The sequence below is a fragment of the Rhinoderma darwinii genome, chromosome 1, assembly GCF_050947455.1.
Source record: "Rhinoderma darwinii isolate aRhiDar2 chromosome 1, aRhiDar2.hap1, whole genome shotgun sequence".
In the NCBI taxonomy this organism is placed as follows: Eukaryota; Metazoa; Chordata; class Amphibia; order Anura; family Rhinodermatidae; genus Rhinoderma; species Rhinoderma darwinii.
Genome location: NC_134687.1, coordinates 424,536,265 through 424,559,639, shown reverse-complemented (window position 1 = coordinate 424,559,639; position 23,375 = coordinate 424,536,265). Strand labels below are relative to the sequence as shown.

Genomic DNA, 23,375 nt, shown 5'->3' with positions numbered 1-23,375 from the left:
GATCGTGACAATGGGGGGGGGGGGGGGGTGCCGAACTCCCAGATCCTCCTCACTGCACCCCCCGCAGTGAGGAGTAGCTTAAATGGAGTGGTGGTCGAGCATACGCCCGCTGCTCCATTCATCTCTATAAGAATGACAGAAACACCTGAACATTGTACTCTGAATGGAGCGGTACATCGCATGCTCCACCGCTGCTCCATTCAATGTCCTTTTCATCACTGCGGTCGAGCAGTGAGGAGGAATGGGGGCTTGTTACCCCAATTTACACGATAAGTGGGCGTCCAAGTTGTGGGGCCCCCAGCGATAAGAAAATGATCACTTGTCCTGTGAATAGGTGATAATTTGTGATTCCAGGAAATCCCCTTTAAGGCAAAAATTTAAATTGACTTCCAGAGTGGCAGCATTCTCCATTAAATGAAATCTAATAAGTGCACGCACGTACGGACGCACGCAGAGTTAAATGTTGAAATTTCCTGCATTGAATAAGGATTTGTTTGGCAGGTAATTGATGTGATCCAGCTGCTATACCATACTAACCTCATCGGGCGGTGACTTTACTTTCTGGATATATCTTCGAACTACTTCTTCTGGGTTCTTACCTACGTTTTGAAGAAAGAGGATTTAAGTCATTTCAGTTTCCACACCATTTATTAAATCAAATACATATCTGTTCTCTATTCTGCTTATAATATTCCACTAACCCACCTCCTAGTTTTAAGAAATGTATTCGTTAATACCATATATTACTGAAAGCGGACACAATCTGGGATATGGAGCTTTGAGCTAGTAATTATATCAATTACATTACAACTCCAGTCATAACATTACCTTCTATAATAATACCCTTTATACCGGTTGACAAGTCTATTTTAGGTATTTTAGGATTGGGTTCCAACTATGATGCATCATTTCTGCTAGTCATCTTTCAATCTCTCCTACTTTGGGTGGAGCTTAAATTATTCTAAGCTAAATACCCCCTACTCAAATAAATTACATTAATGTACCCTCAAGGCTATGATCATATACTATTCTAAATACTATGCTAAAACTAATAAAAGCATACTACACATGGCAAACATGACAGGTACCCCCAGGGCTGTTTTGAGGGTTCATGGTGTCCTAGGCATTTTTAGTGCATAACATTCACAGCCTGGTAAAAAAAAAACAGGAAAGGCTCCTGCGAGGCCATGCAGTACATTTACGTACCACAGATTTAAAAAAAAGAAAAACGTACCTAAAACTATTCAAGTAGTTGAGCCAAATTCTATTTCTATTAGCACCATGTTTTTAGTACAAGTTACTACCATACACTACGACAGGCCATCACTATTAATTGGTGGAGGTCCAGTTGTTGGAAGCCCCACCGATAATTAAAATGAATAGGACGCATCGCTTAGCGCTTCTTCACTTTTTTTTTCCTGCACAGCAACTCTTCCGGCCACCTGCTGTGCATTTACTTGGGAGTTGGGCTGCATTTCCCTCCACAACAGGTGGCACGGAGCACTGCTGTGCAGGAGAAAACCCAACCGGCAAAGGTGCTAGAAGTTGGACCCCCACAGATCAGAATGTTCTGCCATTGCCTTAGCGATAAATATAATACTATCACATATTGTGTCCCTAAAAATAATAGTGCCACACACTATGCCCCCTGAATATAATACTGCCATACATTGTGCCCCTGAATATACTACTGCCACACACTATGCCTTCTCAATATAATACTGTCACACATTGTGCCCCTTATATATAATACTGGCACACACTGTGCTCATGTATATAATAGTGGTACACATTGGGCCCCCTAAACATAATAGTGCAATATACTGTGCCCCCTGAATATTAAGTGCCTCACACTGTGCCCCATGATAATAATAGCATTATACACTGAGTCCCCTGAATATAATGCCATATGCTGTTCATCATGAAAAAAGCACCACACACACAGTGCCCTCTGAATTGAATAATACTACATATATAATAATACACACAGTGCCCCCAGAAAATAGTGCCACATGCTGTGCCTCTGGCAAAAAGTTTAGCGCATGCTGTGCCACCTGAAAATAAGAGTGCTGCTTGCCCAAGCAAAAGATACCCACCTGTCCCAGTTCCTGCGCTGTCATCCAGCGATGCAGGTATGGCCTATTCAAGCCAGACCTGGCCCCAGCAGAGTTATGCAGGCAGTGCACTACTGTAATAATGCCACCTGCATCACATAAAATGTGTCGAATGGCAGGGCAGGGAGCTGAAAGCTCTCTTTCACCCTTCAGCGCCTCACTATTCAATTTTATCTGCTTCCTAAGAACACGGATACAATTGAATTCAAGAGGAACACAGTCCCACTTCTCCTCCTTTCTGTGAAATGGCTATTATTTTAGGCAGAGACACATACACACACATACACTATATGGACAAAAGTATTGGGACACCTACACATTACACCTACAGAACATTTTATGATATCCCAGTCTAAATCCATAGGTATTAATATCTAGGAAGGCTTTCTACAAGATTTTAGAGTGTCTGTGGAATTTTTTCCCCCATTTATCCAGAAGAGCATTTGTGAGGTCAGACACTGATGTTGGATGAGAGAGCCCGGCTCTAGTTTATCACAAAGGTGTTCGATGGGGTTGAGGTCAGGTCTGTGCGGGACAGTCAAGTTCTTCCACACCAAACACCAACCATGCCTTTATGGACCTTGATTTGTGAACTGGGGCACAGACATGCTGGTACAAAAAAGGGCCTTCCCAAAAACGTTCCCACAAAGTTGTAAGCCTACAATTGTTCAAAATGTCTTGGTATGCTGAAGCATTAAGATTTCCCTTTACTGGAACTAAGGGGCCTAGGCCGACCCCTGAAAAACAACCCCATAGCATTATCCCTCCTACAGTAAACTTTACAGTTCGCACAATGCTGTCAGGCAGGTAACATTCTCCTGGCTTTCGACAGACCCAGACTCATCCATCAGACCGCCAAATAGAGAAGGGTGATTCGTTACTCCACAGAACACATTTCTACTGCTCCAGAGTTGAGCGGCAGTTTGCAGTTTTTGTGCCGATTTCAAAGGAGGTTTGAAACTCTGCAGTTATTGAGTCAGCTGAGTGTTTGAGACTTTTATTCACTATGCACCTAAGCACTCGACAACCCACTCTGTAACTTTACGTTGTCTGCCACTTCCTAAACGCTTCCACTTTGCAATAATAACACTCAAAGTTGATCATGGAATATCTAGGAGGAAAGAGATTTCACAAACTGTCGCGTTGCAACAGTGGCATCCTATTACAGTAACACGCTCGAATTCAGTGAGCTCTTTCAAATTACCCATTCTCTCACAAATATTTGTAAAGGCAGACTGCATGGTTAGGTGCTTGAAATTATATACCTGTGGCAATTGGACTGAATGAAACAGCTATAATTAAGATATGTGTCCCAATACTTTTGTCCATATAAAGTACCTTTACCTGATCTGCAGAGAGCAGGATCTTCATACTGGCAGCCTCTACTGTGGGGAGAAGTGGTGGGGAAGTGGCATGTTGATGCGGAGAATGGACATCTATGGGAGGGCATCTATAAAAGCTATAAAGAGATCCCTGCCTTGAGGTGTATTCACAATGACAGTTCTTGGGTTTTTTTTATACCCTAATTTACATAAAATTTACGCAAAAAAGTTGCAGCTTCGCTGCGATTTGCATACATTTTTTTACCGCGATTTAAAAAAAGTTACGGCACCGAAAAAAACCTGTAAAATACACTCTTGGTATATTTGCCAAAGGGGACGCAGGAAATAGGGTAATAATAAAAAAACAACTCCTGTATAGAAGAGATGAGGGCTGAACCTGTTGCTTCCACTTGTACACTTCTCCATGGGTCTTCTTTATACACATATAGACAAAAGAAGAACAGAGTCTGTAGCCAGTATTATCAAAAAGTATCAATACAAAACTTTCTTTAAATATGCAAAATGACAAACATTTAAAAGGATATATCAATTAGGAGAAACTCCAATAAAATGACATAGAGACAGAACAGGAAAGCCAAGATAAGTATAAAGAACCCTTATGAAGTATAGGTTTATGGCAAGACCATCACTAGTATGACATAACATAGTAACATCTCATATCCTACTTTGACACTGTTTGGAAGGAGTAAGTATTCCTGAAAACAAGCATCAAGTGATGTGGGTAACGGGTCTAAACCAGGCTCTGAATGTAAAGATAACTATGATGATCTTACCCATAGGCGTCCTAGGCTAAGTCCCGATCGTCACTGTGTGCGCCCCGACGCGCGTTTTGCGAGTGTCCGCTTCCTGAAGGGGGTGTAGTGTGTCTGACCAGGAGGCACCCTATATACCCTGTCTATCCAGGTGTATTCCATTACATTCTATTCCACTCAAAAGTATGTGGCGCGCACCCGACGGCGAAACCGGAAGTGTGGCGTGCCCCACTTCCGTCCTCCAGCGCTGCGGCGCACATCCGGTCTCTGGTCGCGTACCAGAAGATCCGGACATGCGCACCGCACTATTGGAGGTACGGGCGTGGCCTCACCCAGTCCCGGCCGCGGACGTCGGGAGCGCGCACCCGATTGGGCGGAGCAGAACGAGATAAGGTAAGTGAATTAAAGAATCCAGTGACCCATTCAATGTTGCAAGATCTCTAATTTTCACAGTTCAATTTAATCAAACTAACCAGGGAATACAAGTGTTTTACATCTGATTCGTTTTTATATTTAAAAGGGCAGTTATAATTTGTACCTGAATAAGAACGGAAATCGAGAAGAGCATTGCTCATATGACATGAAAGAAAAAAGGAAAAAAGGAAAAGAAGCATTTAATAATTAAAGTGATAAATGTCAACAAATATCCCAATTAAGTTGGGTGCATAGATAATTAGTTATATGTATTCCACTACGAAGGTAATATAGAGTATACACCCACAGATCGAAATGTTTAATTTGATGTAACGTTCATAAACATACCGATACCTCACATCTCATAATATAAAAACCTTCGACATTGAAGGTACATAAATCTCCAAAACGCATATGAAAAATGCCACATGTAATAAAGAAGTGCACAAAATATTAATATGTTAGAGACTGTTACCAAAAGGGACAGTCATGTAAGGTTGTCTGTAAAAGAACAGGCAACTATAAAGTGCTTGTATGAACATAGAAAAGGAAATAGTAAACTAGTTGCAAAAAATAATATATAGGAGACTGTTACAACCAAGAACAGTCTTGTGAAGTTGTCGAAGGTTTTTATATTATGAGATGTGAGGTATCGGTATGTTTATGAACGTTATATCAAATGAAACATTTCTATCTGTGGGTGTATACTCTATATTACCTTCGTAGTGGAATACATATAACTAATTATCTATGCGCCCAACTTAATTGGGATATTTGTTGACATTTATCACTTTAATTATTAAATGCTTCTTTTCCTTTTTTCCTTTTTTCTTTCATGTCATATGAGGAATGCTCTTCTCGATTTCCGTTCTTATTCAGGTACAAATTATAACTGCCCTTTTAAATATAAAAACGAATCAGATGTAAAACACTTGTATTCCCTGGTTAGTTTGATTAAATTGAACTGTGAAAATTAGAGATCTTGCAACATTGAATGGGTCACTGGATTCTTTAATTCACTTACCTTATCTCGTTCTGCTCCGCCCAATCGGGTGCGCGCTCCCGACGTCCGCGGCCGGGACTGGGTGAGGCCACGCCCGTACCTCCAATAGTGCGGTGCGCATGTCCGGATCTTCTGGTACGCGACCAGAGACCGGATGTGCGCCGCAGCGCTGGAGGACGGAAGTGGGGCACGCCACACTTCCGGTTTCGCCGTCGGGTGCGCGCCACATACTTTTGAGTGGAATAGAATGTAATGGAATACACCTGGATAGACAGGGTATATAGGGTGCCTCCTGGTCAGACACACTACACCCCCTTCAGGAAGCGGACACTCGCGAAACGCGCGTCGGGGCGCACACAGTGACGATCGGGACTTAGCCTAGGACGCCTATGGGTAAGATCATCATAGTTATCTTTACATTCAGGGCCTGGTTTAGACCCGTTACCCACATCACTTGATGCTTGTTTTCAGGAATACTTACTCCTTCCAAACAGTGTCAAAGTAGGATATGAGATGTTACTATGTTATGTCGTACTAGTGATGGTCTTGCCATAAACCTATACTTCATAAGGGTTCTTTATACTTATCTTGGCTTTCCTGTTCTGTCTCTATGTCATTTTATTGGAGTTTCTCCTAATTGATATATCCTTTTAAATGTTTGTCATTTTGCATATTTAAAGAAAGTTTTGTATTGATACTTTTTGATAATACTGGCTACAGACTCTGTTCTTCTTTTGTCTATATGTGTATTATAGAGTTGCCTCATTAACATATGTGGGAGGATGTTCTTTGGAACACAACCTAGCCCAATAACATTGTTTGCTCTTGGAGACCACTAGTTATAAGTCTTCTTTATACAGTAGAGCCGGAGGAACAAACCAACCCTTTTCAAACACCCCTTAGCCATGCACCATTGCCTCCTTACAAACTCAGGAGAGCCCATGCTGGGCTGGAGGGCTGCAAAATATGTAAAAAAAAAAAAGATTGCAAAAAATTTTTTTTTTTTTTTTCTTCTTTATCTCTCTTTTGCCTTCTCGCGTGCCACCCTCCTCCCCGTTTCGAGGATGGGGGGGGGGTGGGAGTATAAAAATATGAAACTGGGTTAGAAAATCGAATTAATGCATTAGTATGGATTTTGACCCACACTTGATAGAATATATGATGGTTCTTTTTTTTGTATAATGCTCTTTCAGGGTAATATGTATATATTGTATAATGCAACTTGTATTTTAAGATCTCTTTTTGTACTTATAATTCCTTTTCTCAGCTTCAAATAAAAATGAAAAAAAAAAAGCGCCACCCCCTCCATCCTGTTGCCCTAGGCATGTGCCTTAGCGTGCCTCATTCTGGATACGGCCCTGTGTATGCCCTATGGAACACATACCACAGGTTGAAGTCTTTTTTGAGCAAAAAGGGATTGACAACTGCCAGATTCACAGAAAATTACTGTTTCACATAATCAATGGGCACAAGAATTTTTCAAGATTCACTCATGACTCGCAATGTGTGCACCAGCTAGAAAGAGCGGCTAAGACCATGCTCACACAACATATATTCAAGCTGAAAAATACAAGGCAGAAAAAACAGCCTTTGAATCCAGGCATCATTAAATCTGATTCTCAAAGCGTTTATGATTTTTGAAAGCGCTTTTAAGAGTATTTTGAGGAGTATTTTCGAAGCTTTCGAAGTGTCAATAGGAAAAATCAGCTTGTAGAAAGCTTCAAGAAGTTTCAAGAAGAGGCTGGACGCAGCTGCAGGGTGAAGGGAAGCCGACATGACCGTCCTGGTAGGGAAAGGGTTAATTAGTTGAGGGAGAGTTGGAAAGAGCTGAAGGAGGGACGGGGAGGAGTTAAGGGGGACGGGGGGCCGTTACTGCGCTTCCCGCTGTTTCTCGGCATTGAGCCGGAAGCAGCGGGAGGAGTAACATAAGAAGCAAGTAAGCTCCCCGTTGCCCGGCTTTTAGAAATGGCAGAAGCCCTTATGTTAGAGCGGCTGCGTGCCGCTGCTGTGCACCACGGTCCCGGATGGCTAGAGGAGACCGTGGCTGCAATAACGAGGATCCCGGACGCCGTTTCGCCACGTCGGGCACGGCGTTCGGGGTCTGTTGAAAGGGACAGGCTCCCCTCCCCCGGCCCCCTTACGAGCATGGCTATGGCGGCGGGGGGGGAGTCGGCTACAACCGCTCCTGCGCTGGGCAGGCAGAGAGCGGTGCCAGGGGTGACGACGACGCAGGCTGGGTCGACCCGTCCCTCTCGACGGTCCCGACCTCCAGAGCGCCTCAGTCCGGAGGTAGTCCCGCGGACACGGCGTCGCAGAGGAAGCCCGATCCCGGACGCTGCAGGCCAGGCAGCTGGGAGGACCGCCCCTTCCCAGGCCCTGCGTCCTGGCAGGAATCCCAGGCCGCGACGGGGTCCGGCGGTAAGCAGGGAGTCGCAGGCTGGGCTCCCTGTCACCCCTCCCCCATCAGATGGAAGATTTGGAGAACAAGGTACGGCCGCCCCGCATGGTGATGTTCCGGCCAGGGGGCAGGCTTCGTCAGGATCGTCTAGACGGACGCCTAGATCTGCAGCGACGTCGAGGCAACAGGTCCGGTCGGAAGTCTGGGTACCGGCGGTCGGGCGGCAGGTTGCCGGCCCATCGGTCAGCGCGTCCTCATCCCCGTTCCGAAGATGTCGTTGGGAGGGACAGTCGTCGGCGAGAGAAGAACTGGAGGAAGGTGAACTGGACGTGTATCGTCGAGGTCAGGATGGTCCGGCTGACGGGAACACAGCGCCTGTGCAGCCCGGTGAGTGTATAACTCCATCATTGTCTTATCCAGCGATTTTTATGTCGGGTGTCGGCGGGGGGGCGGCTAGCGTTGCATCGGGGGCCGGTAGTGGCGCGGGCGGACGCGACGGAGCGGGTTTGGCAGACTTAGTGGGTTGCTTACGGGAGCTGGTGGGGCGCCTGGATAGGGCCGCGGCGCCGGTAGTAACGGAAGTGTCTCCTGCGGTAGTTTGGGAAGGCCCCAGGGACGTGGGATCGTTACAGGCGCGTCCTGTGGTGGCGGTTAGAGAGGCGGTCGCGGTGTCGGTACAGACCGAGGCACAGAAGGACGGCGATCGAGTGCGTATGGACGATCGTGCTCGGGGGGAGGTGTATGTTTGTTTTGAGGGTCCGTTGGGGGCGCATTTAAAGCAGGAGGTGCGTGATCGGATCTGGAAAGACGAGTATGTTTAAATTTTTTCTCTCTTGCCGCTGGCTAAATTTAATTTGGATAAGAGCAAGCGGGACGAGAGTAAAAAGGACGAGGAGGAACGGCGGCGGTATAGGCTTATCCCGCAGACGTTCGTCAATTGGTCGCAGGCGTTCGCCATATTGGCTAGTGTGATAGGGGAAAAGGCGCCGGAAAATTGTTCGGCGTTGTTTTGTTATTTTGATGCCATTGGGGAGGCTCATAGGGCGTATGGGGGTCAGGCGTGGCTGCGTTATGATGAGCAATTCCGTCAGCGGAAGGCGGTTCGGCCGGCGATTCGGTGGGACCAGAAGGATATTGCTCTCTGGTTACGGGTTACGGCTCCGGTTAGGCAGCCCTTTCCCGGGAGCGGTGGCCAGGGAGGCCAGTCTAGTCAGAGTGGACAAAGCGGCGGGGGAAAGGCGGGGTTTTGCTGGCAATTTAATGAAGGTCAGTGCAAGTTCGGGGCCACGTGCAAGTTCAAGCACGTGTGCTCCGAGTGTAATGGTGCATCACACGGGGCGGCAAAATGTCTGCGAAAAAAGAGGTCAGGGAACCAGCACGGGGCTGGTCAAGGGGGTGTCGCCGGTGAGGGTGGAAAGGATGGCCCCTTATCTAAGTGAGTATCCGGATAGGGCGGCAGCTAAGTTGCTTTATGAAGGGTTTCGGGTTGGTTTTGTTATTCCTCCGCCTCCTTATGAGGTTCCGGTTACGCGGAGGAATTTAAAATCGGCTTACTTGCATGCGGAAGTCGTGTCGGAAAAGTTGTTAAAAGAAGTTTCGTTGGGGCGCATGTCGGGGCCATTTGTTGAGTCGCCGGTAAAAGATTTAGTTGTGTCCCCTTTGGGTATTGTCCCTAAACGCGAGCCCGGAAAGTTTCGTTTGATTCAACATTTATCGTATCCCAAAGGTTCGTCGGTAAATGACGGGATTGATCACGAGTTGTGTTCCGTAGTTTATACCTCATTCGATAAGGCGGTGGGGTTAGTGCGGGCTGCGGGTCCGGGGGCGCTGCTAGCAAAAACCGACATCGAGGCGGCGTTCAGGTTGTTGCCGGTCCATCCAGAAAGCCAACGGCTGTTGGGTTGTTTTTGGAACGGGGCCTTTTACGTGGATCGGTGCCTTCCGATGGGGTGTTCTCTTTCTTGTGCATACTTCGAGGCGTTTAGTAGCTTCGTGGAGTGGGTAACGAGGGGAGTATCCGGGGTCGATTCGTTGATCCATTACTTAGATGATTTTTTGTGCGTTGGCCCGGGGGGTTCGCCGGTTTGCGGTAATTTGCTTCATGCACTACAGAAGGTGGCGAGGGATTTTGGGATCCCTTTGGCGCCGGAAAAAACGGAGGGCCCGGTAGCGACGATTTGTTTCTTGGGAATCGAAATTGACTCGGTGGCAATGGAGTGTCGGCTCCCGGCGGATAAGTTGGGTGCTTTGAGGCTGGAGGTTCGACGGGCTTGTAGAATGAAGAAAATGGCGCTGAGGGAGCTTCAGTCGCTGCTGGGGAAGTTGAATTTCGCCTGCCGGATTATGCCAATGGGAAGGGTGTTTGGTAGGAGGTTGGCGGCGGCAACGGCGGGGGTGCGCGCGCCGCATCATTTTGTGCGGCTCAAGGAGGAGCACCGAGCTGATCTTCAGGTTTGGGATGACTTCTTGGGCCAGTACAATGGTCGCTCGCTATGGATGGCTCCGGCGCAGGATACGAGTGATTTGAATATTTTTACGGATGCGGCTGGGGTGGGTGGTTTTGGAGCTTATGGGGGAGGTCCGTGGTGCGCGGGTCAATGGCCGGCTAGCTGGGTGTCCAGTGGACTCACGCGGAATCTGGCCCTGCTCGAGCTGTTTCCCATCGTGGTGGCAGCTACCATTTGGGGGGACAGGCTCAGGGATAAGAAGGTCCGTTTTTACTGTGACAACATGGGGGTGGTGCTGGCCATTAATAACATCACGGCGTCCTCTCCTCCAGTAGTTCAATTGTTGCGACATTTAGTGTTGGTGTGTTTGTCATTGAACGCGTGGGTGGTGGCGGTGCATGTCCCGGGTGTTCAGAATTGTATCGCTGATGCTCTTTCTCGCTCGCAGTGGGACCGGTTTCGGCAATTGGCACCGGGAGCGGAACGGCTCGGGTTGGCGTGTCCGGAGCATCTGTGGGATCTGGTATCGGTCCCGTAGAGCAGCTGTTAAAAAGGTCTTTGGCGCGCGCGACGTGGAGTGCGTATGCTGCTTGTTGGAGGCAGTGGGAGGAGTGGTTAAGAGAGTTGGGTGACGTCAATACGGATAGAGACAGGTTGGTGGCACTTTTGTACTGGTTAGGTGACGCCTGGGAGGCGGGGTTTTCAGTAGCAAAGGTGAACCGGTTCATATCTGCAGTGGCGTTCGGTTTTAAGTTGCGGGGCTTTCGTGATGTATCGAAGGAATTTCTGGTATCGCAGGCTTTGAAGGGATTGCGCCGAGGTAGGGTGGAGGCGGATAGTAGAAGGCCGGTGTCGTTTGCTTTGCTTGGCTCGTTGGGCGGTTCATTAGCATCGGTATGTCGTTCTTCAGATGAAATGGATTTGTTTCGATTGGCTTTTTCGTTAGCGTTCTTTGGAGCATTTAGAATAGGTGAGTTGGTGTCGCCAAGTACTAAACGGGCAGGGGGGCTGAGATATGGGGATGTGAGCCTACTTGCAGATCGGCTAGAGGTATGGTTGCGTCGATCTAAAACTGACCAAGTAGGGAAGGGTAAGCTGATAGTTTTGTTCGCTCTCCCGGGGTCGGTCATGTGCCCTGTAGAGTGCATGCGGGGTTTTACGCAAAACGGGGGGTCTCCAGATTTGCCTTTGTTACGTCATGTTGGCGGGTCGTTTTTGTCCAGGTTTCAGTTTGGAGCCGTATTTAAAAAATGTTTGACGGCGGTTGGTGTTGCGGCAGGCTCATATTCATCTCATTCCTTCAGGATTGGCGCAGCAACGGAAGCGGGGCGCTGGGGGTTGGATGATGAAGGGGTGAGGCGTATTGGTCGTTGGGAGTCTAAAAGGTTTAAGTCCTATGTCCGCCCCCATATGTTATGATTGGGGTTGTTTACGCTTTACAAATGTTATATTGGTGGTGCCTAATTGTTTTTTCCGTTTCAGATTCGCCTCCTTGTCTGGTGTGGTTGATGGGTCATTCGTACGTGCACTGGGGGGCTTTGAGGGCGGACGTCCGCCCGGATGGTCGCCAGTTGCGCATTCCGCGACAGGATGCGGTTGTGCATTGGCTGGGTTTTAGAGGTATGTCATGGAACAGGGTGTTGGCGGAATTCCAGACATATGCGCGGCTGGATAGGGTTCCGGAGGTTTTAGTGTTGCACGTGGGTGGGAATGACTTAGGAGTCCGCCCTTTTCGTGAGTTGGTGCGGGATATCAAACATGATATGTTGTGTTTGTGGGTATCTTATCCCAAGTTGGTGGTAGTGTGGTCGGACATAGTCCCAAGAAAGCATTGGCGGTTAGCTAGATCGGTGGAGAGAGTCAATAAGGCTCGCATAAAGGTTAACCGGGCGGTGTCCCGTTTTGTGGCAAAGAACGGGGGCATTTGCGTAAGGCATAGGGATTTGGAGTCAGGAGTGGGGAATTTCTGGAGAAGTGATGGGGTTCATCTGACCGAGGTTGGCATTGATCTTTGGAGCTTGGCGATAGCAGAAGGCATAGAAAGGGCGGTGGTGGTGTGGAGGAACTCACAGGCTTAAGGGGGTCAAGGCCTGTTTCGCGGTGGCGGGGGGAGTCCTTGAGGCCAGTCAGTACAAAATGGTGGGGGGGTCGCATCGGGGGTATGCGTCCCCCAAAAAAGGTACATGGTTGAAGACTTCATCGGGTGTTATCCCTTTGAAGTGGTCTTCTGGTAGAAGGTATATCACTTGAAGGCTTCATCGGGTGTTATCCCTTTGAAGTGGACTTCTAGTGGTCGGTATATCACTTGAGGGCTTCATCGGGTGTTATCCCCTTGAAGTGGACTTCTAGTGGGTGGAGCCATCTGCAGAGGTGAACGGTGCTTCCGAGCTGGTTTACGGCTGGAGGTAATTGGTGGTTTGCAGATGGCTAATTCGGTGTGTTCTTAATAAGGAACATCTGAAGGGGCTTCAAGGACTTCCTCTGCTCGGGTTAATGTTAACGTTTAATTGTTATTTATGATTCTGACCCATGTTGGGTCATGTGAATTATTAGGAGGAATTCTCTGGTGGATTCCTAACTAGTTATCCGAATGTTTCGGATTTAAATTGTTTTTATAAAACTGTGAAATTAATAAACGGCTGCTGTGGCCATTTCACATCCAACCTCGGTGTCATGTGTCTTTACTAAGTGGGGGTGGGGGGGATAGTATGGTCTAAGGTTAACACACGACTCTACCTAGGCAGGTCATGTCAATTCTTTTATACGAAGCGTACTTTTACGATGTGTTTTTTTAATTCAGCAGCATAAAAATATACCTCATATGAACTACACAGCCTATTTCCCATTGAAAATAATGGGAAGCTGTTTGCAGACGTATTTTAAGTGTATTTTGGAGCGTAATACAAGTGTTTTACACTCAGAAATACGCCTGAAAATAAGCCGTGTGAACATGGCCTAAAGATAACCTTATTTTGGTGATCTAACAACAAAAATGAATGGGTATTAGGATTTTGATTCGAAATCTTTGACATTTAGAAGGTAAATAAGTGACCCTTATCGAGTACAGATGTATCATTGAGGTGACTAAAGTCTAATAAATATGCAGCATTACACAGTTGCTTCAGCAGTATTAGTTCTACCATAGATACAATTTTTTGGGGGCAAATTTTTTGTTAAAACTGGATGTAGAAGTAGTTAAACTAAATTTGACTAATTCATTACCATTAGTCTGCCCATAATGATCACTGTGAAAAAAGGTTTTAGGCAGAATGCAGAGTACTCCCCACACCCATTTTCACCCAGTGACGTGTTTTTGCCACCTACTTTTCTTTAGGTGCTTCTTCTTGGTTTTTCGACAGATGCCACTGATGCCGCTCACAGGTTTAATATCCTCTTTGCTGACAGGAGGTGGGTGCAGTATAGGTTTAGGGGCTCTGGTTAGGCACACAGGCAATCCAGCTGCACACATCAGAATACCAGTCATTCCTGACAAAAGAATAAAAGTTGTATGACCATGACCGCCAACACACAGACTGGAGGGAAGAGAACATGGAAAGCTGAAGAATGTCAGTCCCAGTTAAGCAAAATTCTGGGGAGAAGGTACTAGGGGTATATTAAGTTTTCGATACATTGGGACAGATTTACTAATGGTGTCTAAGATTTAGACAGCGTAAACTTAGACCCGACAGTCCTCGCTGTATGATAAATGCTAGACATGTTAGACACTTTACCACCTCTTAGTTGGCTTAGTTTAAGACAGTTTATTGCGATAACATTTTGACATGCCCCCTTTTCTAGACACACACAAACATCTGTTATTTTTTGGCACAAATCATAAATAAATCCGTCTAAATTGATATGCCCAAAAAAAAAAAGGCGCAACTTAAGCCACAATTCTGGTGCAACTACAATAGTAAACCGGCCCAATTGTGTTTTGTGGGTATTATTATAAGTGTGGTGACAATTGCTATATAGACAACATATGCTATTACTGTATGGATCATTTTGCATGGATTATGTGTGGGTATAAATTGGGTGTAGGGATTAGTTACATTGCAAAATTGCTGACATGGTACCTTACATGGTACCTTACATGGTAACCTAGAGATATCCTGGCTATACAGTGGGGTTATATGGACATATACTCATGGATGCTATGTTTTGCTACAGTATAGTATATTTAAGGTCTCAAAACTGCAGACAGGATGATATAGTCATCTAATGGGATCTAATACTGGCCAAAGAGCAGAGATTTTTGTCTGCTTAGTTAAATATCCCTCTATTTATATTCCATAGGGACAATAACAAAAGATGGTGGACCTTATTTATACAAGCATGACCATTAAAAATAATATATTACCCCTTTAGGCAATACATTGCAGTTATTATTCATTCCTAATAGTTCATTTGCATGGTCTTTAATTTGAATGGACTTTAAAAATATCAAATATAATTATTTTTTTCTTGTCAACATAACATTTTGATTACATATAAATTATTATGGAATAATCACTAGATTCTGAGTTCTCTGAGGTAGAGGTATTAGGTGTATGCCATAGTACGAAGACTGTAAATCACTGGTCTAACAATTTACAAATAATGATTACCTATACAAGAAGGCCTAGCCTATTTCCTGCAAAAATATTCCTGTGGTAATAGATCCCCAAGTAAATTGATCCAGCATTCTGCGATATAACAAACGGGAAATGTATATTTTATTTTATTGCGCTGCCATATAAAGACATCACCATGACAAAAAGAATATTAAATACATTTCTTATGTGTTAGGGTATGTGCACACGATAACTGCATTTACGTCTGAAATTACGGAGCTGTTTTCAGGAGAAAACAGCTCCTGAATTTCAGACGTAATTGCATGTACTCGCGTTTTGCGGGGCGTCTTTTACGGACGTAATTTGGAGCTGTTCTTCATTGGAGTCAATGAAAAACGGCTCCAATTACGTCCCAAGAAGTGTCCTGCACTTCTTTTGACGAGGCTGTAATTTTACGCGTCGCTGTCAAAAGACGGGTAGTCAGCACAGTACATCGTAAAGCCCATTGAAAGTAATGGGCAGATGTTTGCCGACGTATTGGTGCCGTTTTTTCAGACGTAATTCGAGGCGTAAAACGCCTCCATTACGTCTGAAAATAGGTAGTGTGAACCCAGCCTTACAAGCGCTACATGCACTCTTAGGGCTTATTCAGACGACAGGGAAAGTTGGCCGTGAGCTGGCCGTTTTCTTAATGGCCGTCACACGGCTGCATTCAAATGAATGCATGTCTATGGGGATATTCACATGGCCGTTTTTTTTAACGGACCTTGTGAACATGTCCTATTTTTGCCAGTTTTGCCGGATCCCTCAAAAGACTCAAGTCTATAAAGGAACTGTGAAAACGTGTCCCACACGGGTGCAAATCGGTTGTGAAAAACTGACCTTTTTCACGGCCGTGTGAATATAGCCCAAATCATAATTATTAGGTGCAAACGGCACTGTCTTCACTGTTGCACATGCACAACTGCCTGATCTCACCTAATGTTCTCCTCCATTGATTTAGCACTTGTAACTTACCTGCTAAGGCTGGATGCACAGGGCCTGTTCCATTTAGGTTCTTCACAGGGAGAGCTGGTACACTGCAGGAAGACACACAATATGTTCAAACATGCATAAAAAAGTCTGCACAGACTTCCGTGACAGATTAGAGGTATTTTGATCTGTGTCATATAATTCCTAGTATCACATTTATTAGTAAGTGAATACATAAATAAAATATAAAAGTGATCAAGTGTTATATTTAAATACCTAGGAATACACACAAAAAGGAGTACCCAGGGCAAGCATGCCTGTAGACAGTCCCTATTTTTTTTTATGAGGGGGAGGGAGGTTCCAGCTCAAATGGACCCTATCTCGCATGGGCTATGTGAAACAGTACAGGGCTCCAGGCACTGCAACATTAGTGGGAGAAAGGTACCATCCATTCTTCTCTTCTACAAAAGTTGGAAGGGAGGGTTAGTCAAATAAGCGCCAGGACCTCCTTTCTGGGATGAGGAAGTGGGATGGCACGAGTCATATCTAAAATGAGGCCCATCTGTGAGTTTTTAATGTAACCAGTACACTTCACAAATGATAAACTCCACTTTAGGAACACTACAGTCGAAAAAATAAAATAACCATATTGTTTCAATTTACAATTCAAATGGTGGGAAAAAATAGCAACAAAAAGTATTTTTTTTTGTCTCTCCCATTTCTCTCTCTTCCAGGGCTGGGAGCATGTGAGCAACAGATTTGGAAAATAGGTAGAGTTTGGGGTGCCTGGTCTCTGGCTGGGAGGAAGCTTGCTGCAATGGAGACTAAGCAGACCAAGCACTGCACATTCATGCACTCTAAGGGTATGTGCACACGATAACTGGCTTTTACGTCTGAAATTACAGACTGTTTTCAGGAGAAAACAGCTCCGTCGTTTCAGACGTAAATGCTCCTCCTCGCATTTTGCGAGGCGTCATTGACGCCCGTAAGTTTGAGCTGTTCTTCATTGAATTCAATGAAAAACGGCTCAAATTACGTGCAAAGAAGTGTCCTGCACTTCTTTGACGAGGCAGTCATTTTACGCGTCGTCGTTTGACAGCTGTCAAACGACGACGCGTAAATGACAGGTCGTCGGCACAGTACGTCGGCAAACCCATTCAAATGAATGGGCAGATGTTTGCCGACGTATTGGAGCCATATTTTCAGACGTAAAACGGGGCATAATACGCCTCGTTTACGTCTGAAAATAGGTCTTGTGAACCCAGCCTAAGGGTACATGTGGCAGGTTAGTGTGGAAATATCTGCAAAAAAATAAAATAATCCATTCCATGCATCTGTGTGGCGTTGTTCTGCACCATGTACATGGATATCTGCAAACCTTAGTCAGACAAATGGGACAGTCACAGAATCTTCTGCAACAAATCTGTAGTGTGAATATATCCTAACTGATCATGGAGACAACACAGATGCCTGTTTACCCACAGGACTATTTCAGGAACTTGCAGACAGGTGTTTATTCATTTTTTTCCATATATACTTCTTTAGTTGCCTAGGTCAGCACAAAAGATTAATGTTTTTTTTAAATCTTTTTATATCAGAACAGAAAAACCAATAAAGAACAAGCATTGTGGTTATCTGCAGCTATCTATTTCGCTCAGCAATATCATCCAATTGCTTTCTAATGCCCTAGCACATACAATCCAACTACTGCAACCTCTGCTCAAGATATAGAAGGAAAAAAACATGGATTGATCTTCTGCCACTCCACTTACCCCAAGTGCAATGTGATCTTCATGCTGTTCCAATGTACATGCAGGTAATGCTTGCTAAAAAAAGTTGAAGACCTAGCAGCTGTCCACACTGGGAAGTCTCGGCTGCCTATATACCTGTTTGGAGTCACAAAGCCCCCCCTTAAGTTGACATCACATAATGCGTAAAGCCAGCTTCCGGACAAAGACACCACCTGCTCACCCCATTGATAAACAAGGATTAGCAATGATTAAGGGCTGAACACTGGTTCCTAGACACGTAGAGGCTACACACAGCTATTTATACACCGTGTATGAGCAACTGATGGAAACTACTTCTAGGGTTAAATGTCAGGACATGAATATTTATTACTGAATCTAAGGGGCTGCTTGAATTTAGGGGTCCAGAGATAACCCTCGCGTTGTTACTGCTGACATTGTCATTTATGTTGACATGTAAGCCACTTATTTCTCTGCAGAATATATTATTTATTGCTCTCGGGATGTCTGGCTACTAGACAGTAAGAATAACAATTTATTTACTGTTATGGAAGAAGTAATTTGGTGTAGGAATGGTTAAACAATCATTTTCAAGGGATATAGCATAAAGGTGCAGCGCCAAATGGCATCCACTGCAGTGGGTAATATACATGGTAGAACTCTATATTTCTGAATGTCATCTGCTTTACAGGGGTCCTTCACTTGTGCAACATGGTGCTCCAGAGGTTAGAATCTAGATAGTGTTCCACGTTCTAATAAACATCCCTCCTGATTCTGCTTCTCCGCTCGGTTTGCAATTGAAGAGAAGAGAGGGAGAAACGCAAACATATGTCCTGGATGTCTCGTCTCTTGTACTCTGTCCCAATTACAGTCCTTGGGCAATGTTTTTCACAGGATAGAGCTGAATTAAGTAGGTGGGTTTACTGTACTTACCTTGACGCAATCCAGTGCCGTCTCTCCCTGCCGGCTGCAATGAATGTCTGGCCAGGGCTAGAAGGGTTGTCAGGCGGCACATGCGACCAATCAGAATGCTGGACGCCTTATATTTAAGCGCCAGCACGCTGACCTCAGTGCCAGTTATTAATGTTAATTTCCTACCTGGTTTAGCTATTGCTTGAGCTAGTATCTACCTATGCTTTACCGTTGTGACTTGAGTTTTGTTCTTGACTACTCTTTCAGATTTTGCTCTCTACTGCATACACAACCGTTCTACATCGCTGTAGATTGTCCGACTACTCTCCTGGTCCTGTAGATGAATTATGCCACTTTTTCTGGGTATAGTAGGAACCAGACTGTAAAAGAGGGTTGGCAGGAAAACAGTAAAGTAGCAATGAGTTGCATTGATTTCAAAGGAGCCCCCATGTCTCAGGGGCCTATATGTCTTTCTGTAAGTGCCTTTCCTAGCAGCTAGATAGATGGTGACATATCCACCAGACGGCATTTCTACTGTGGAGGGGTAAGGTTTGGGGCAGCTTTGCCAATTATCCCAGAAAAATTCTGGAGACTCCCAGAAGAATGAGAGATCTCCCAAACGAGAAGGCAAATCTCCAGGGCGCCGCAAATACTCACCTGTCCTCGTTTCTGCACTGCTTGGTGCAAAGAACATCCTAACACTAACACCAGCAACACAGGAGTGCATGAACGGGGGGAGGTGAGTGCCTGTATGTCTGGTCTGAGGTCCGTATAGGGGATAGTAGTCTGGTCTGTATAATAAAGAGTAACAGTCATCTCAAGAAACTTTTGACATGTCAAAGTGACATGCCAGAAGTTTTGATCGGTGAGGGTCCACGTGCCGAGATCCCCACCGATCACTGAAACGAACGGGCAGAAGTCCTAACCCGAGTGCTTCTGCCGACCGCAGCTGAAGAGTAGCCTTGTAAGGAGTCTGTAATAGCCTGGTCTGGTGTCTGCATAGGGCATAGTATTTTGGTCTGGGGTCTGTATATTATAGAGCAACTGTCATTTCAAGAAACGTTTGACACGTCAGAAGTTTTGATCAGTAGAGGTCCGGGTGCCGAGTCCCCTGCCGATCGCTGAAACGAACAGGCAGAAGCAATCACTCAAGCGCTTCTGCCTCTTTAGCTGCGATTGGCAGAAGCGCTAGTGTGAGCGCTTCTGCCCATTCGTTTCAATGATCAGTGGGGTTCTTGGCACCTGGGCCTTCACCGACCAAAACTTCTGACATGTCACTATGACATGTCAAAAGTTTCCTGAAAAGACAGTTAATCTTTAAATTGTATTCTGGTCTGGGTTCTGTATAGGGGATAGTGTGGTCTGGGGTCTGTATAAGGGGAAAGTCTGGTCTGGGGTCTGTATAAGGGGAAAGTCTGGTCTGGGGTCTGTATAAGGGGAAAGTCTGGTCTGGGGTCTGTATAAGGGGAAAGTCTGGTCTAGGGTCTCTATTTAGGGGGAGTCTGGTTTGGGTTCTTTATTTAAGGGAAGTCTAGTTTGCAGTTATTATTTAGGGGTTCTGGTCTGCAGTCTTTATTTAGGGGGCCTGGTGTGCGGTCTATGTTTAAGGGGGTCTGGTCTGGGGTCTTTATTTAGGGGGAGTCTGGTCTTCGGTCATTATAATTCCCCTATAACTGCCCTCCACACAGTATAATGCCCCTGTAACTTCCCACCATACACCGCGTTCCAAATTATTATGCAAATGTAATTTTTCGATGATTTTCCTAAATAGTCGATGCAAATGACAGTCAGTATAATCTTCAAGCCATCAACCGTTGGAGTATAATGCGATTTTTACTGAACAAAACTCCTAATGATAACAGATTTTTTTTTAGAAGTAAAAAACTCAAATTATTATGCACAACAGAGATCAAAACATTTTAAAGGTTGTATAGAGAACTAAAATGGTCATTTGTTGAATTTGCAGAACCAGGCGGTCATATTTACAGAAATCGAAAGCTCTTTCAATAAAAAAAAAAACCTAACAGGCCAAGTTACATGTTAACATAGGACCCCTTCTTTGATATCATCTTCACAATTCTTGCATCCATTGAATTTGTGAGTATTTGGACAGTTTCTGCTTGAATATCTTTGCAGGGTGTCAGAATAACCTCCCAGAACTTCTGTTTTGATGTGAACTGCCTCCCACCCTCATAGATATTTTGCTTGAGGATACTCCAAAGCTTCTCAATAGGGTTGAGGTCAGGGGAACATGGGGGCCACACCATGAGTTTCTCTCCTTTTATGCCCATAGCAGCCAATGACACAGAGGTATTCTCTGCAGCATGAGATGGTGCATTATCATGCATGAAGATAATTTTGCTACGGAAGGCACGGTTCTTCTTTTTGTACCACGGAAGAAAGTGGTCAGTCATAAACTCTACGTACTTTGCAGAGGTCATTTTTGCACCGTCAGGGACCCTAAAGGGGCCTACCAGCTCTCTCCCTATGATTCCAGCCCAAAACAGGACTCTGCCACCTCCTTGCTGACGTCGCAGCCTTGTTGGGACATGGTGGCCATTCACCAACTATCCACTACTCCATCCATCTGGACCATCCAGGGTTGCACGGCACTCATCAGTAAACAACACGGTTTGAAAATTAATCTTCATGTATTTCTGAGCCCACTGCAACCGTTTCTGCTTGTGAGCATTGTTTAGGGGTGGCCGAATAATAGCTTTATGCACACTTGCAAACCTCTGGAGGATCCTACACCTTGAGGTTCGCGGGACTCCAGAGGCACCAGTGGCTTCAAATACCTGTTTGCTGCTTTGCAATGGCATTTTAGCAGCTACTCTCCTAATCCTATTAATTTGTCTGGCAGAAACCTTCCTCATTATGCCTTTATCTGAACTAACCCGTCTTGCCTCTAAATCAGCCACAAATCTTTTCACAGTACGATGATTACGCTTAAGTTTTCTTGAAATATCCAATGTTTTCATACCTTGTCCAAGGTATTGCACTATTTCACGCTTTTCGGCAACAAAGAGATCCTTTTTCTTTCCCATATTGCTTGAAACCTGTGACCTGCTTAATAATGTGGAACGTCCTTCTTAAGTAGTTTTTCTTTGATTGGGCACACCGGGCAAACTAATTGTCACAGGTGTCTGAGATTGTGTACAATGATCCAAAGAGACCTAAGACACAATACCATCCATGAGTTTAATTGAAAAACTAATAATTAAATGTTTATGACACTTAAATCCAATGTGCATAATAATTTGGAACACAGTGTAGTATTATGCCCCCATAACTGCACTCCACACAGTATAATGCCCCCCATAACTGCCCTCCACACAGTATAATGCCCCCATAACATCCCTCCACACAGTATAATGCTCCCATAACTGCCCTCCACACAGAATAATGCCCCCATAACTACCCTCCACACAGTATAATGCCCCCATAGCTGCCTCTACACAGTATAATGCCCCTATAACTGCCCTCAGCACAGTATAATGCCTCTATAGCTGCCCTCCACACAGTATAATGACCCCTATAGCTGCACTCCACAGTATAATGCCACCATAGCTGCCCCCACATAGTATAATGCCCCCATAGCTGCCTCTACACAGTATAATACCCCTATAACTACCCTCCACACAGTATAATGCCCCATAGCTGCCTCTACACAGTATAATACCCCTATAACTGTCCTCTACACAGTATAATGCCGCTATAGCTGCCATCCACATAGTATAATGCCCTTTATAGCTGCCCTCCAGACAGTATAGTGCCCCCTATAGCTACCTCTACACAGTATAATGCCCCTATAACTGTCCTCTACATAGTATAATGCCCCATAACTGCCTCTACACAGTATAATATCCCTATAACTGTCCTCTACACAGTATAATGCCGCTATAGCTGCCATCCACATAGTATAATGCCCTTTATAGTTGCCCTCCAGACAGTATAATGCCCCCTATAGCTGCCCTCCACACAGTAGAATGCTGGGGAAAAATAAATAAATAAAAATAATTTAAAAAACCGAAATGAACAAGATGACATAGATTAAGTACGCTGAATTTCAGTTTCAGGTTTTTTTTCTATTAATTGCCCAGACCTACTCAAACTATACCACAAACCAGCAAGAACTGGTTCTACTTGATCTCACTGATCATGGGCTGAAAATCTCCAACTACTATGTTCAATGTAAGGTGTTTGGGGCTCTATGGCAATGTCTCCCTCTAAGCTCTCACTATACATATCATCTTTTAAAGTTTACAGCTTGCAGATCATATGACAACATTGTATATAAGGGGCACACAGTTAAAAGGTTCAGCTTTTGTATTACGGCTTAGGCGCTAAAGCCTTTTGGACACAGTTTTATATATAATCTACGTGGAAAGTTGAGCTACACTATATTGCATTATTTATCTTGTAATTGTCCTTTGTTACTGTTGTTATTTTTGGAAACAAATGAGACTCATCCCTAACAGCTCAGATGACCTCATGTAATACAGCAGTACAGTTACTATACAGTCCCTGGTATAAGAATATTACTACCAGAATGAAACCTACCAGACAATGAACTTGAAAAAAAATAAATTGGGAGATTTCAGCTCTGAAACCAAAAAAATGTTGAATGCAGCTCAGGAGGCTGTCATTAATCATGGTGAAGATTATCTTAAAAAAAAACACCTAAATACAGAACTATTATTTACCGTAAGTCCTACT

At 44.9% G+C, this 23,375-nt stretch overlaps 1 protein-coding gene across 1 annotated transcript in view; it reads right to left on the bottom strand.

The window, feature by feature from the left end:
* The window catches only part of DTX1 (deltex E3 ubiquitin ligase 1), a 48,251-nt gene that overhangs the window by 5,380 nt on the left and 19,496 nt on the right, over positions 1 to 23,375 (bottom strand). Inside the window, exons 4-6 of the mRNA XM_075830056.1 lie at positions 16,042 to 16,103; positions 13,796 to 13,957; positions 538 to 599 (exon numbers count right to left, since the gene is read on the bottom strand). Coding sequence (XP_075686171.1) covers positions 538 to 599; positions 13,796 to 13,957; positions 16,042 to 16,103 — 286 coding nt within the window. The remainder of the gene's footprint in view (positions 1 to 537; positions 600 to 13,795; positions 13,958 to 16,041; positions 16,104 to 23,375) is intronic.